General features: G+C 40.1%; 1 protein-coding gene across 5 annotated transcripts in view; it reads right to left on the bottom strand.

Moving 5' to 3' along the window:
- Window positions 1-16,415, bottom strand: part of igsf9bb (immunoglobulin superfamily, member 9Bb) — a 148,198-nt gene that overhangs the window by 33,908 nt on the left and 97,875 nt on the right. For all 5 annotated transcript variants that reach the window (XM_076888916.1, XM_076888918.1, XM_076888917.1 and 2 more), the window contains exons 15-17: window positions 6,363-6,447; window positions 3,388-3,552; window positions 464-509 (exon numbers count right to left, since the gene is read on the bottom strand). In XM_076888916.1, the coding sequence (XP_076745031.1) occupies window positions 464-509; window positions 3,388-3,552; window positions 6,363-6,447 (296 nt within the window). The remainder of the gene's footprint in view (window positions 1-463; window positions 510-3,387; window positions 3,553-6,362; window positions 6,448-16,415) is intronic.

Genomic DNA, 16,415 nt, shown 5'->3' with positions numbered 1-16,415 from the left:
TGATTGGAAGGTTGGTGGTTTGATTCCTGGCTTCCCCCTAGTCTGCATGCCAAATATCCTTGGGCAAGGATACTTGATACCCCATGTTGCTCTCCGATGCATCCATCGGAGTGTGACTGTGTATGAATGTTAGATAGGCACTAACAGCTTAGAAACAGTGCTTGTGTGAATGGGTGAATTAATTAATTGTGTAAAGCGCTTTAAGTGTTCAGATAGAGTAGAAGAGTGCTATGTAAGAAACGGTCCATTTACCATAGTGGATAACCTTCTTAATATTATTCCACACAATTTATTCGATATTTACAAGTTTACAATTTATTAGATATTACATTGTATTTAAAACAGTAATATAACGTGTACTACTATTTGATTTTCTTTGTTAAATCAATTTGTTTTGTGAGGTTTTGTTGTTGTTGTTGTTTTGTAGTACAGCAATATATTTGTGTGGCACAGATGTACTTACGGAGTTTCCAGGCTTTTTCTGCAGTGAGTTATTGAAAGAGGGGGGTCTGGAAGATAGGGAACAAAAAACAAAACACTGTAAACTGTAAATACACTGGTAGGGGAGGGAGAAAACAAGCACTTCACTTAGAAGCTGTACAAATAAAGGCAAGGTCATTTGAAGTAGTCCAATGAGCTGTTTTTATTCCTATTTATTTTCAGCCGAGCCTCAATATTAAGATTCATAATGTGGAAAATATCGTTTTGCCATTCACGATAAACGTGTCTGACCCAACACATTTACATAAAAGGCTTATAAAACTAGACTCACCAAAGGCAACATTAGAATGGCTGCTGCAGGGCTTGGAGCAGGATTTGAACGTGAGCGACAGAACAGCAGTAAAATGCAACAGAGGCTTAAAAACATCAACATAAATATAATGACTGACTGCAGCTAAGAATCTATCACTTTTAGCTTTTGATGGCTATGATGGCAGCATAAAGCAGCAGATCACAAAAAAAGAGAAAAACGAGTACAGCAACAAATAATGTGTAATTCCATAAATATATTCAAATCAATGAAAAACTATTCTTTTAACAACTTAAAAGGGTGTTCTAACCTTGTTTTTTTGTAAAATGCAATGTTTATATTTAGGAACACCCGTTCATCTGCTCACTCATGCAAATATCTAATTAGCCAGTCACTTGGCAAAAATGATTTGCACTTAGGCATGTAGACATGATAAATGCTAAAGTTCAAACCAAGCATCTGAATGGGGAAGAAAGCTGATTTAAGTTACTTTGAAAGTGGAATAGTTGTTGGTACCTCTACTACCATCTACTGGGATTTTCTCACAGAACCATTTCTAGGGTTTACAGAGAGTAAACACAGCATGTCTTTATCCTGTCTTCCTTCTGTCACCCCAACCGGTCATGGTAGATGGCCCCGCCCCTCCCTGAGCCTGGTTCTGCCGGAGGTTTCTTCCTGTTAAAAGGGAATTTTTTCTTCCCACTGTCGCCAAAGTGCTTGCTCATAGGGGGTCATATGATTGTTGGGTTTTTCTCTGTATGTATTATTGTAAGGTCTACCTTACCATATAAAGCGCCTTGAAGTGAGTGTTGTTGTGATTTGGCGTTGTATAAATAAAATTGAATTGAATATTCCAAAAAAGAGAAAATATCAAGTAAGAAGCAGTTCTCTGAACAAAAATGTATCATTGATGTCAGAGATCAGGGGAGAATAGCAACACTCTTTTGAGTTGATGGTAATTCAAATACCAGCTTGCTACAACCAAGGTATGCAGAAGAACATCTCTGCATACTCAGTGTATCAAACCTTGAAGTGGATGGGTTATAGCAGCAGAGACCACACCAGGTGCCAGCCTTATCAGCAAAAACAGGAAACTAAGGCTACAATTTGAATAGGCTTACTAAAATTGGAAAATAGAAGATTGGAAAAACATTATCAGGTCCATGAGTGAATTTCTGCTGCAACATTCAGATGAATGGATCAGAAACAAGATGATATTGCGGGTGGAGCGCTGCTGACTTAGACTGAGAACATTGTTGGACAGTGGAAGGAATACTTTAAGGACCTCCTTAATCCCACTGGTACGTCTTCCATGGAGGAAGCAGAGTCTGGGGAGGGGAAACACTCACCTATTTCTGGGGACGAGGTCATTGAGACAGTGAAACAACTCCTTGGTGGCAGAGCCCCTGGGGTGGAGGAGGTTCACCCTGAGTTCCTAAAGGCTCTGGATGTTATAGGGCTGTCTTGGTTGACATGCCTGTACAATGTTGCGTGGAGATCAGGGGCGTTACCTCTGGACTGACAGACCGGGGCGGTGGTTCCTATCTTTAAGAACGGGGACCGAAGGGTGAGAAAGTCTATGCCAGGTTGCTCCAAGTGGAGGAGTTTAAGATCAAGATCTTGGGATCTTGTTCACGAGTGACGGGAGAAGGGAGCGGGAGATCGACAGACAGATTGGTGCTGCGGCTTCAGTGTTGCGGAAGTTTTACCAGTTCATCAAGGTGAAGTGAGAGCTGAGCATAAAAGCGAAGTTCTCAATTTACTGGTCAATATACATCCCTACCCTCAACTATGGTCATGAGCTGTGGGCAGTGACTGGAAGAATGACATACAAGCGGCAGAAATGAGGTTTCTCTGAAGGGTTAGGGTTAGGGCTACTCCCTTAGAGGCAGGGTGGGGAGTTTGGCCATCCAGGAGGGGCTCAGAGTAGAGCCACTGCTCCTCCACATCGAAAGGTGGTTTGGGCATCTGACAAGGATGCCTCCTGGGTGAGGTGTTTATGGTGTCGCACCAGGAGGAGGCCCCAGGGCAGACCCAGGACATGCTGCGGGGATTATATCTCTCAGCTGGCCCGGGAACGCCTTGGTGTTTCCCCGGACAAGCTGGAGGTGGTGGGTGGGGAGGGGGAGGTCTGGGCTCCCCCCTGTGCTCTCTGCTTAGGCTGCTCCCCCCGCCACCCGGCCACGGATAAGCGGAAGATGGATGGATGGATGCTTTCTGACTTTCAGAATCTATAATTATTAAAATTTTTAATTGTATGTTGTTGTTGTCTTTAGTTTTTAACAAATAACACATGTTTTAATATACATAAAACATGCACCAACATAGTCACCACCATTAAATCTTAGCTCCTTAAAGCACTTTTGTTTATGTTTGATTAGTTAAGAGCATAAACATGTAGCAAAAAGGAGTGTGAAGAAATTAGAAATAAAACAATACTAGAAAGAAAACAAGCGAGATGGGAAAATAAAATCAAAGAATAAGAAGTACTATCCAGAATGTTTATGCATGATGATACAATGGTTGCTGCAGAACCTCCACAAGTTAAGCAGCTGACATGTTTCAGGTTTTTAGGATTAGCTTAGTGAATGTGGGAAGTTAAATATATATATTAAATATAACAAGTTTCCCCTCACCTCTTTTCCTCTTGAGTTTTCTCCGCCGCTGCTTGTTGACAAAGCAGGCAGCCATGGTACTGAAAAGGACAGCTGCTGCCAAGAAGCAGATGGTGGCCACAATACCAGCCACCACAGGCCGTGCCAGTCCACGCTCCTCCACCAACTCTGGAGGAGGAAAGAAATCTGAGGGGGAAGAGAGAGGGAGACAAAAGCATAATGAAGTCGAACAGCAAATTCATGACAGAAACAGAGCCCTATACTCCAGGTATGCAGACCGTGAGGAAACATCACAGCAGAGGAACATATACCAATTTTTCTTTGCTCACTGAACTTTTGACATGGCCATCCTTTATATTAATGCTATACTCAGCATTCAATTTGTGGCTCCAAAACAGAGACTGATATTTACTATGAGATATACCACACAGATGTGAGTTTACTGGTAAAGAGCACACTGTCCCTGCTCTTTGATTAAAACTAAACCAGGACTTTCTGCTGTTTTCTGGCAGCTTCATCTGCAAAATTAGAGCTGCAGAGTTCACTCGTTTCTGTGTTCCTGTAGAAGAGCCTCCAAAAACATTCTGTCCTGTCCAATAAAATTCAAATATATTCAAGCTGACCTTTACTGCTGCATATGTCTTCTGCAGGGTGCATGTCACAATGACTAAGCAGAATGCTAACTTTTCCTCCTATTCAGAACTACATAGAAGGTAATGTAATTCATGCACTGTTTTGATTGATTGCGTGGTTAACTAATGTGGTTAGACTGGCTTAGACAAAAAAGAAAATCTTGTGTCTGATGAAATTCAATTAGCTTAGTGTCTGCTGAACAGGGTCAAAAAAATGTATAAATAAATTTTGTTAGTATGAAACGTGTGATTGACTTTTACACAGTAATCAGTAATTGGTTTACATTAGTGCTCCTTACATTTCCGAAGTTCCCTAAATCATCTCTGAGTGGGAAGTAGATGAGAAACTCCATCACATATGTTGTTATCCCTTGTGTGTTTTTTGTAACCAAAAACTGTAATTTTATAAATGTTTCATGTGTTCAGAGCCAGAGGGCAGAGGAAGATCAAATGCAGAGTTTGAAAAAACACAAAATGTTAATAAAAACTTCAGGCAGGAAGTAAAAGTTTGACAGTGAGTTCATGAAATGTGGACAAGAAGACTAGTTTATATTTATTACTAATATTGAAGAATGTTACTTGCCAGAATTAAGTTGAAGAGGAAAGAAGGAAGAAATGGTTACAAATATTTAAACTCTACAGTACACGAGACATTCTCAGGTAAAGAAGCTGGTTGCTGCTGTCTCTCACACTGTACCTTACACAGACATTCATTTTACTGGCCAGCAGGGGGCAACTCCTCTGGCTGCAAAATAAGCTCGCTAGTTTCCTTTTGGTCATTTCATAAATTCTGAACTATTAGAGTAAAGAAGAGGACAAAGCAGGGTTTCTTCTAACAGTGTTTCTTAGTTAGATCCACTTGTTGGTGACATTCAGTTGCACAAGATGGGTAACCAATGGGTCACACCAAAGTAGTTATATCCACCTTTTATATATGGAGGCTCCACCTAGCAGACCAACAAGACCTGTAAGAGTCTGTTGAAGTGCCAGACACCAAAATGAGTCAATCCATTAGACCTCTATGTTAACGTTTTACATTTTGCTGCATTATAAAGCGTTCCGCCTTCACAGTTACTGTACAGCAGATTAATTTTCTTTATAATTGACACGTGTGCCGACAGAGGCAGCTGTAGCTGATAGCTGGCCTAGGCCTCAACGCTCTACACTCCTCGTGTTGTTGGTGCTTGTCGGAAGATTTTAATTGAATTACCTGACAAATCATATGTCCTGCTGTATAATAGAGTCCATCTAAGAAGCTTGTGCTTTTGTTTGTGTGAGCAAAAACTCTGTTATAATAATACTAATTAATATTTAACTGTAATTAAAATAATGGCATTACTATAATTAAAAGCCAGCCAATGCAACAAAGAGGACAATGTTTCTGCTGTGCAGCTATGATGTCTGGTTGTGGATTTACAAATTTCTACAACTGTCCTCAGTTGAAGGAGTTGGTTCAGTTATCTCTCAGTGAAACCAGGAGGTACAATGGGTCAGCTTCTGTTAAGAACTTGTGAGAGTAGTTTATGTGCTACAGATGATGTATGATTAGCAAAATACAAAGTATTAATGCAGGAACACCTGATCAGTGAATCACTGCTCAGCTATCCAAATCACCTTTGTCATGTTTGAAAGGACAGAGTGTATCCACATCACGTTGGACAAAATTTAAGGAAAACAGTCAAATAAATTCCATATCAACAGAGAAATGAGCAGAAGCATTTGATCATCGTACAGCGTGGTTCCCAGTTTTACCAGAGGGGGGAAGCAGAGTACTTCCAAAAACAAGTGAAAATCTGGTCTATAAATGTTACCGGCAGCTGTTCCTACTAAACGGAGTGTACTCAGTGACCTCTGTAGAGGAGTGCCATCATATATGAATAGTTTAATTTCAGACCCAAAACACAGTCTTTTTTTTTTTTTTTACAGCCAAACAAAGCTGGCTTTTTTTAAAATCAGGAAGCCACCCAGTACAATCAGTGGAGAAGCAGACAGGAAGATGATGTCATCCTCCTCAGGATGCTACAAAGGAGTGTCCATGTTAAAGCGAGCTTAAAATGAATAGTGCTGAGTGGGTAAAATGTAAAGTTGGTGTTGCTGAGTGTGCAATACATCTACCACCCCTCTTCAGCTCAGAGATGTTAGGCTAGCCTGAGGTTAAATATGCAGTTTGCAGCTAGTTGTTGGGTTGAAACTCACTGAGCAGCTTTATCTATCATTCTTCTTCTCTAAGCTTCATTATTCTTCTATACATACTGGATAATGTAGGGTTCTTACACATAATAGCTCTATATACATATTCACATTTCATCTGTTAGTCATGGCCACAAATGAAATTCTAACATTTTAAATGATCTAATGCCTCACCTGTGCTGGACACTCCAACTACGTTACTAGGCTCGCTGATCATGTCATCCATGATGGCCATGACGCGGAACTCATACCATGCCTCCTGAGACAAAAAAGAGATTATGTTATCAGAAATGTTCAGTAAGCCTGAACCTGTAAAATTCCACTGGCATCTCCAAAGACCACCAAGCTACAACAGTCCAAGGCTTTGGAAACTTTGGAAATACAACTCAGATGAACAAAACTCCAATATACTGTCATTATTTATTTAACAAAATCCACCTTTAGCAGGATACTTGAAGTAATTGCTTTCCGTATGATTTCATCAGAGGAATTTTGACCTACTCTTCTTTAATGTTTCTTCATTTGTACAGGACATTCCATTCCATTCAATTCATCCATCCATCCATTATCTTCCACTTATCCAAAGCTGGCTATGTTGCCACACAGGAGCAGCAGCTCTACTCCGAGATTCCTCTGGATGTCGGAGCTGCTTTCCCAAATCTCTAAGCCTGAGCCTGGTCACGCTACAGAACAAACTCAAACTTTTAGTCATTTACCCAGACTTCATGACCATTAAGTTATATAACCAATGTGAGAGCTGTGTCTGGATCCGTGTCACAAATTCAAGCACATTTTCATTGGGTGTTGGAATCTTTCAGGGTTCCCCCTTGTCTCCAATCCTGTTCTTGATTCATGGACAGGATCCCAAGATAGCCTCGGTGAGGAGGCTGTCCGCTTTCAGAGCTACAGACAGAATAGGATCTCTGCTTTTTGCAGATGATGTAGTTCTGTTGACTTCATCAGATTCATTCAGATTTTCTGTTTTCAAATTTAAAATTGACTAAGATTAAGACTTGAGACTACAAGAAGGGCCTATAATGTAAAAGTATCAGGCAACAAATCAGAAGAGTGTCTATTAGATCTCATCCCTTCAAGACTGCTCCAAGAAGTCCTACCATTAATCAATTCATTCAATCCTAAATGTGATCAGTCTAGGTACCACAGACCTTTAAGGTGGGAGTAGTTAAATCATTACTTTAAACGTCATCACTTGACCCAGCTATCTTAGCTTATTACAGGCCAATGTTTGTTTTGGTATATGAACTGGTTGTAATAGAGCACTTTTTAATTCTGCCTGTGTACTCAAAGCACTTGTACTCAAAAAACTTGCGTCATTCACCTTTTTTCTATACGTTAGTGCTTTCAATTTAAGATTCACAGATAACAAACACCAGACAGAAAGAATGACTGAATGACCCCTAATTTTCTGCTTCTAAATTCAGTTGAAACTGAGGTTAATGTACTCAGTCCTAAACATTTTAGAAACATGGTGTCTAACCACTGTGGATGGCATTACCTTGGCCTCCAGTAACAACGTGAGAAATTATGGAGTTGTTTCCTTAACCAGGATATGTTCTTCAGTGTGCATATTAAACAAATATGTGGGACTGCCTTCTTTGCAATGCTTATGGCATTTGCACAATATTTTTAAAATTAGAAACATCCTGTTTCAGAGTAACGCTGAAAAACTAGTTACTGTTTTTATTACTTCTAAGCTGGACTATTGTAATTCCTTATTATCAGGATGTCCTAAAAACCTCATGCAAAGCTTTCATTTGATCCAAAATATAGCAGCACCCAGCTCCCAGTTTGGATTCGGGAGACACGGACTCTTCTCTACTTTCAAGGTTAGGCTTAAAACTTTACGTTTTGACAAAGCATATAGTTAGGGCTGAATCAGGTGTTTATGCACCACTTTGCATTTAATCATTAGTTACTATTAAACTCGGGCTCTCTTCCACAGCATGTCTTTTATCCTGTCTTCCTCCCCTCCCCTTGCATCAGATTGCTACCTCTCCCCTGAGCCTGTTAGGATGGACAGTGGGCAACAGTAGGAATGAAAAACTCTCCTTTAACAGGAAGAAACCCCCGGCAGAGCCTTTCTGCCACATCTTTCACCATTCTGTGGCAGAGAGGCTTATGTACTGAGGAAAGTCTGTCATTTTAAACTAAAGACTTTCTGGTTTGTTCACATGATCTTTAGTAAACTGCATCTATGTTCTTTTTATTAATTTCTCCTTGTCATACACATCACTGTTGTTCAGAGTACTCCTGAAACTGTACTCATGAACATTAATATTTGCTCTCTGTGAGACCCCAAGTTGCTTCCCATGTATCCTGGGTCCCTCTGTGACTTTGGCTACGTTCACACTGCAGGTCTTGATGCTCAATTCCGACTTTTTGATCAAATCCGATTTTTTTGTCTGGTTGTTCACACTACAAATAAAATGCGACAGCAAACGCGCTCTAGTGTGAACCCTCAAAGCGGCCCGCATGCGCAAAAGAAGACGTCACACGCAACGCGCTCTGTTTAGACCTAGTATTGTTTGACAGTGTTTACGTTTCCCAATTTTGATTGAAGTTATAAAGTTATTTTGTTATTTACATATGGCCTAATAATGATCCTTATTGCTGTTTAAGAGAGGAGCGGTGCTTCAAAGGATAGCTGCAGAGTTCTGTCAGAATCTGCAGATTATACAGTACAAATAAAATGTTGACGTTTCTCCAACGTTATCTTCCCAACAGTTTCACTGACATCTACACGGGATGGCCAGGAAGCGTTCACGATGTCTTCTCTGGTGCTTCTCTGGCGCTGATAATTGGCGTCTGTCGTGTCAGTGACGTAAAAGACGGATTTAATGCGACAAACAGCAGTCGCTTTCTAAAACATCAGATATGTTTCAGATTCAGCACCACATACGAAAGTGACCCAGATCGGATTTGAAAATATCGGATTTGTGCCGTTCACACTGTCATACCATGATCGGATATGGGTCGAAGCACTTTCACCTGCAGTGTGAACGTAGCCTTTGTAGTCTTTTATGGGCTACTGGAGCATTGGTGAACTACTGCTGAATAGTGGTTCCTTAACCTATATTTTGCGCTCAGAATAATTGCTGTAAGAAATTGGCATCGGAGTGAAAAGAATGTAGTTAAAGGGACAGATTTTTTTCTTCTGAATCAGCATTATCAGAACATATGCCTTTTAATTTGTTTTAGGAAACCATATCCACCAACTCGAAGAAGTAACTAATGCATGCTACAACAAACCTTCTTTCAACCTTTCTTTTTGTCCTCTTGCTATTCTCAAGACGTCACACAGGGATTTAAAAAGCTCTTCCTTAGATATAAGAGGCATAAAGTTTCACATCATATTTCACACCAACAAAAATGTACATGATATTCATCAAATACTCACCTGAATCAGATTCAGATTTCTCATTGTTTTTCATGTTTCAGGACTACAGACAGCATGCAATATTTTCCCAAAATTGTTGATGTTAGAGAAATTAGTAAAACACATAGAAAAAAAATTGTGAAAACATAAAAGCTCTAACCATGTAAGTGGAATAAATGTAGGCTACCAGTCAGAATTCAGTGTTGCTACAACATATGAATATATCTATATAAGTTTCAGATATCAACAAATTATAATATCAAACAATGGTATGAAGTTGGAGTGGCCTAGTCCAAGTCTGGATTTTTGAGATGCTGGAAATGCTTTCGCATGACCTCAGCAGACCATTCATGTGGCTGAATTAAAACATTTTGAAAAGACGAGTGTGTCAAAGAAAGAAAGAGGAAGCCACAAAGGGGGCAAACAGCTTTTCTATGAAACACACGTTGACCCATGTGACTTTTCTGGGCAGGTTAGACCTTTGATTTTATAATAACTGAAACTTTTATTCTCTGACTGAAAAAGTCTGCTGAATCTGTGCTGCAAAACCCATGTGAAAATCCCACTCTAGTGGACAAAAACACTGCCTTTTGTACAGGGAGTGCAGAATTATTAGGCAAATGAGTATTTTGTCCACATCATCCTCTTCATGCATGTTGTCTTACTCCAAGCTGTATAGGCTCGAAAGCCTACTACCAATTAAGCATATTAGGTGATGTGCATCTCTGTAATGAGAAGGGGTGTGGTCTAATGACATCAACACCCTATATCAGGTGTGCATAATTATTAGGCAACGTCCTTTCCTTTGGCAAAATGGGTCAAAAGAAGGACTTGACAGGCTCAGAAAAGTCAAAAATAGTGAGATATCTTGCAGAGGGATGCAGCAGTCTCAAAATTGCAAAGCTTCTGAAGCGTGATCATCGAACAATCAAGCGTTTCATTCAAAATGGTCAACAGGGTCGCAAGAAGCGTGTGGAAAAACCAAGGCGCAAAATAACTGCCCATGAACTGAGAAAAGTCAAGCGTGCAGCTGCCAAGATGCCACTTGCCACCAGTTTGGCCATATTTCAGAGCTGCAACATCACTGGAGTGCCCAAAAGCACAAGGTGTGCAATACTCAGAGACATGGCCAAGGTAAGAAAGGCTGAAAGACGACCACCACTGAACAAGACACACAAGCTGAAACGTCAAGACTGGGCCAAGAAATATCTCAAGACTGGTTTTTCTAAGGTTTTATGGACTGATGAAATGAGAGTGAGTCTTGATGGGCCAGATGGATGGGCCCGTGGCTGGATTGGTAAAGGGCAGAGAGCTCCAGTCCGACTCAGACGCCAGCAAGGTGGAGGTGGAGTACTGGTTTGGGCTGGTATCATCAAAGATGAGCTTGTGGGGCCTTTTCGGGTTGAGGATGGAGTCAAGCTCAACTCCCAGTCCTACTGCCAGTTTCTGGAAGACACCTTCTTCAAGCAGTGGTACAGGAAGAAGTCTGCATCCTTCAAGAAAAACATGATTTTCATGCAGGACAATGCTCCATCACACGCGTCCAAGTACTCCACAGCGTGGCTGGCAAGAAAGGGTATAAAAGAAGAAAAACTAATGACATGGCCTCCTTGTTCACCTGATCTGAACCCCATTGAGAACCTGTGGTCCATCATCAAATGTGAGATTTACAAGGAGGGAAAACAGTACACCTCTCTGAACAGTGTCTGGGAGGCTGTGGTTGCTGCTGCACGCAATGTTGATGGTGAACAGATCAAAACACTGACAGAATCCATGGATGGCAGGCTTTTGAGTGTCCTTGCAAAGAAAGGTGGCTATATTGGTCGCTGATTTGTTTTTGTTTTGTTTTTGAATGTCAGAAATGTATATTTGTGAATGTGGAGATGTTATATTGGTTTCACTGGTAAAAATAAATCATTGAAATGGGTATATATTTGTTTTTTGTTAAGTTGCCTAATAATTATGCACAGTAATAGTCACCTGCACACACAGATATCCCCCTAAAATAGCTAAAACTAAAAACAAACTAAAAACTACTTCCAAAAACATTCAGCTTTGATATTAATGAGTTTTTTGGGTTCATTGAGAACATGGTTGTTGTTCAATAATAAAATTATTCCTCAAAAATACAACTTGCCTAATAATTCTGCACTCCCTGTATGGACGCAAACGCGCGTTGCAACTTCTTATCTGGTGTGCGTCTTTTATTTTGACAGCGAATGCACACACGCGGACCACTTATGTGCACCCGTGTAAATAACATAATGTTCTGCTGGGTGTGTTGTTGGTTTTCCCTCGATTTCTGAGTCGACAAGCGCCTTTGTTACTGGGACCAGTCATTTTAGAATCCACGAGAAATGCAAGAATTGCATTATTGCTCAGTCTGCAATATCTTTCCCCGAAAAATAACACCAATTGCAAATAACATACTAAAAATAAACCTGAAAATCTGTTTAGAACAGCTACTATGTTGCAAAGAGTGAACTACCACTGGCACAATTTAGCAGTCTTTGCAAACTTCAAAAAGCAAATGGCCTCGATCTTGGTTCCACTTGCCTCTTACCCGTGACTTCAGTGGAAATTTCAAATTCAGGATCTGACACAGACTGATTCATGTCCTACACAGTTCTTACAAGTTCATAGAAATTTCTGTTCAATTAGAACCAAGTATTTGAGTTGATGATTATAATTTTTATACAATGTTGTAATTTGTGTTTCAACAATTTTTTGATTAATGTTTTGTTTCCGTTACAATATTATACTTGTATAAGTATAATATTAAGTACAATATTATACTTGTATAATATTGTAACAGAAACAAAACAGGAAACAAATCATCAATCAAAAAATTGCTCTCTTTTTTATTCGGGCTACTTAAATTTATTTTGGGCTACAAAAAACTTGTATAACTTGTATATGTAAAAATCAGCTACAACATTACACCAGTCCATCCAATCATGTGCACAGATGCACTGCACAGTGTTTATTAACCATTTACAAAGTTTCATCAAGATCAGCTGCAGTGTTCTAACAGCCGTCTAGTTAATTATTTACAAGCCAGTTATTAGCACATAAATATGCAGTGCACTGAGTTGTCAGCTCAGTTGTGAGAACAGATTGAAGATTTAGTTGCGGTGCAGCAAATGTCCACTTTAAAACATATACACATATGTGAGGAACCAAAGAGAGCTTCCATTCTGGTCCCATGACCTAAAAAATGCAGTGAATTTCCAACAGAAAAGTTACACAAGCTAGGTGTGATGTGTGCATCTGTGAGACTGAGAGCTGGAGAGAAGAGTATGTGTGGGTGTTTGCTGTGCAATGGAAGTAGAGATAAAAGCATCTGCATAGAGCTGGAAGTGGTGGTTAGATTAAAGAAAGACGTTTGAAAGTGTCGTGGCAGGAGTATTAGCAGACAGGCGGAAGAGTTGAAATGCTGCGAAAAAAGCAACATCCATCAACAGTGATATACCATTTGTTATAATGTCTCTAGGAAATGTACTGTGTTCTATTAAAAAGCATAAATTAATAAATTATAATGACACAACGTATTCCATTCTTATTATTTTCATGCTCATGCATGACCCTTACATACCCACATAGGTAGAAGCATGTGTGTGTGTGTGTGTGTGTGTGTGTGTTTGTGTGTGTGCCAAATGAACTAAGGAAAAAGACAATTTATGTTTACCCCACAGTAAAACTTGCACAGACAGATAGCGAGCCAAGTCAGCTGTGCATACCTGTGTTGTTACTATGACAACCAAGCTGGCTACGACAGGGGATCTTCAGAAGCCACCCTGGCAACATAGGCCTATAGCAACCTAACTAAGGGATGGTTCAGGATTACTTGATCCAGTCCTAACTATGAGCTTTGTCAAAAAGGAAAGTGTGAAGCCTACTCTGAGAAGGCTACTGTCTCACCACCCTGTTGCTGGGCATTGTGGGAAAAAATTCTATTAGTTATTTTTTTTCATCGGATTCAATGTGTTTCTCAGCTCTGTCAAGCTTAAAGGGCCCTTTTTACTCCTTCATGATGATATAAGGTATTTAAAAAAAATTAACATAGGTATAAATCAGAGGTGGGACCAAGTCATTGTTTTGCAAGTCTCAAGTAAGTCTCAAGTCTTTATCCTCAAGTCTCAAGTCAAGTCTCAAGTAATGTCAGGCAAGTCAGAGTCGAGTCTCAAGTCACTGGTGTAAAAGTCCGAGTCAAGTCACAAGTCTGAAACTTTGAATTTCAAGTCCTTTCGAGTCTTTAAAAAAAAAAACGAAAAAAAGCATGTTGCAGTTATGCTAAATGTAAATATTAGACCATGTAATTTTTAAATCTGTGTTTTTCTCAACACATGACAAAATAGTGAACTTAGAAAATATACACAAATTGTGAAATTGCACCTCTTTAAAATGCAGCTCAATTAAACCTAGCTCCAAGAATAATTTTCACCGACAGTTCTGAGATGTTATTCTTGGATGCGGTTGTAGGACCGGCTTTAAAATCGCATGACAAAAATATCATATGATGATATTTTTTTTTAAATATCATTTTTAAAAAAAACTGCATCACCAACGTAGCCTGGAAAACATTTGCTAGTTAGATGAAGTCAGCTATCTCATCGTAGCATATTTATATGCATATTTATAATCATACGGTTCTTGGAGTGAGTGCATACACTCATGAAGTTTAGTAACTTCAGGTCACTGCAACAAGCCCAGGTACAGTTTACCGACGGATGGGTGCAGGACCTTGAAATGCACCGTGTAGAACGAAAGACCATCGTACGTATCATAAGTTTACCAGTCTCACAAATCGTCGTCATAAATACACATTCCTTAACCGTTTATTAATAGGACCTTTGAGCTCAACGGTAATTAATCAGTAGTGGAAATAATTTCTGGTACCCATCACAGAAATGTAGCAGTGACAATAATACTGTATGCTGTAATCGTACTGGGCAATTAGTGATACAAAAAACCTGTTTTATCCTGTGAATAAAAGTATATGTTTTTGTCAATGTACCATAATAACAGAAGCGAAACACAATATTGTGTCAGGACAATTCACTATTTATGCACAATAAACAAAGGAGCATAGCGCGACAATTTCTGTTCAGCGCCAGACTTGCTTGTAACCTATATCACTAATTATGTTATGAAAATGACGTATTAACTACAACAGCAGACTGACCTTTGTGTAAATGCTTGGAGCAGACTAACCTGTGAGCTGGAGTGTTCTGGGACGTTATATTTGATCTTTGAATGGCTGCAATCCAGGCCATCCGTCGCCTCTTTGTTACTTCGGAAACATGGCTCGAACAATTTCTCTTCAACAACGTAATCCGATAACAACCGATCTCTTTACCCGTCGGCTTCCCGTGGCTGTCATGCGACCGGCTATTGCAGTTAATCATACAACGGCTTCTTGCCATTTTTGTGTTTCTTTTTATCGCTGTGTAACTGATTTTAATTGAAAGCCTGCGTGCGCTAGTACCGCTTGCCACGAGTTCCCAGAATCCTTTGCGGTTCTACCCGTGAATGACGTCACATTTTCAATCTCTATATAATATGCATGTTAAATTTTATATTTGGGGTAAAATATCAAGTCTTTTCAAGTAAACCGGTTCAAGTCCAATTCAAGTCCCAGGTCATTGGTGTAAAAGTCCAAGTCAAGTCACAAGTCTTAGAACATTTTTTCAAGTCAAGTCTAAAGTCATAAAATTAATGACTCGAGTCTGACTCGAGTCCAAGTCATGTGACTCGAGTCCACACCTCTGCTATAAATAATAAACAAAAATCTTAGTTCTGACTAGACAAAAGCTTCAAATATTATAGAAGAACAAAAGCAAAATGGAAACCTAAATAACAGACATAAATAGAAAATAATGTCTCAAAAAATATAATAGAATTTTTTTTTTGTTGAGATTCAATTATTTAGTCATAATTTAGGTATTTCAATTCTTTTATTTTTAGCATAGTTTGATCATAAGATTATAAGATTATATTAGACTAATACAGATATTATTCTATTATTCTATTATATTATATTATTAGCTGGTACTAGTTGCTCCGCATGGTTTACAAAGCATCTTATTTACCTTAACATCGAAAGTGAAATGTCTCCACATGTCTACTCTTCTCTTCCTCTCAAGCGTTAATGTTTTGTTTGTTTTTTATGTGAAACAGGGAGCATGGGAGCCAGCTGAAAGTCCTCTCCCGCCCTGTTTCTCAGCAGCAGATCAAACCTTACTGTACGAGGAGACTACTTCTGATTGGATCACCTGCAAGCTCGTTCCACCTTTCTCCACAGTTAATTACTTGTGATTGGATCTTGTCCACCGGTCCGTCGTGGTGAAGAGGGAGCTGAGTGTAAAAGCGAAGCTCTCAATTTACCAGTCGATCTACGTCCCTACCCTCACCTATGGCCACGAGCTGTGGGTAGTGACCGAAAGAACGAGATCGCGAATACAAGCGGCGGAAATGAGCTTCCTCCGAAGAGTGGCTGGCCTCTCCCTTAGAGATAGGGTGAGAAGCTCGGCCATCCGGGAGGGGCTCAGAGTAGAGCCGCTGCTGCTCCACATCGAAAGGAGCCAGCTGAGGTGGTTCGGGCATCTGACAAGGATGCTTCCTGGGCGCCTCCTAGGTGAGGTGTTCCGGGCATGTCCCACCGGGAGGAGGCCCCGGGGCAGACCCAGGACACGCTGGAGAGATTATATCTCTCGGCTGGCCTGGGAACGCCTTGGTGCTCCCCCGTATAAGCTGGAGGAGGTGGCTGGGGAGAGGGAGGTCTGGGCCTCTCTGCTTAGGCTGCTGCCCCCGCGACCCGGCCTCGGATA

Source organism: Maylandia zebra, linkage group LG10, assembly GCF_041146795.1.
Source record: "Maylandia zebra isolate NMK-2024a linkage group LG10, Mzebra_GT3a, whole genome shotgun sequence".
Classification (NCBI taxonomy): domain Eukaryota; kingdom Metazoa; phylum Chordata; class Actinopteri; order Cichliformes; family Cichlidae; genus Maylandia; species Maylandia zebra.
The sequence above is the reverse complement of the archived record's forward strand: the minus strand, read 5'-3'. Positions and strand labels throughout refer to the sequence as shown.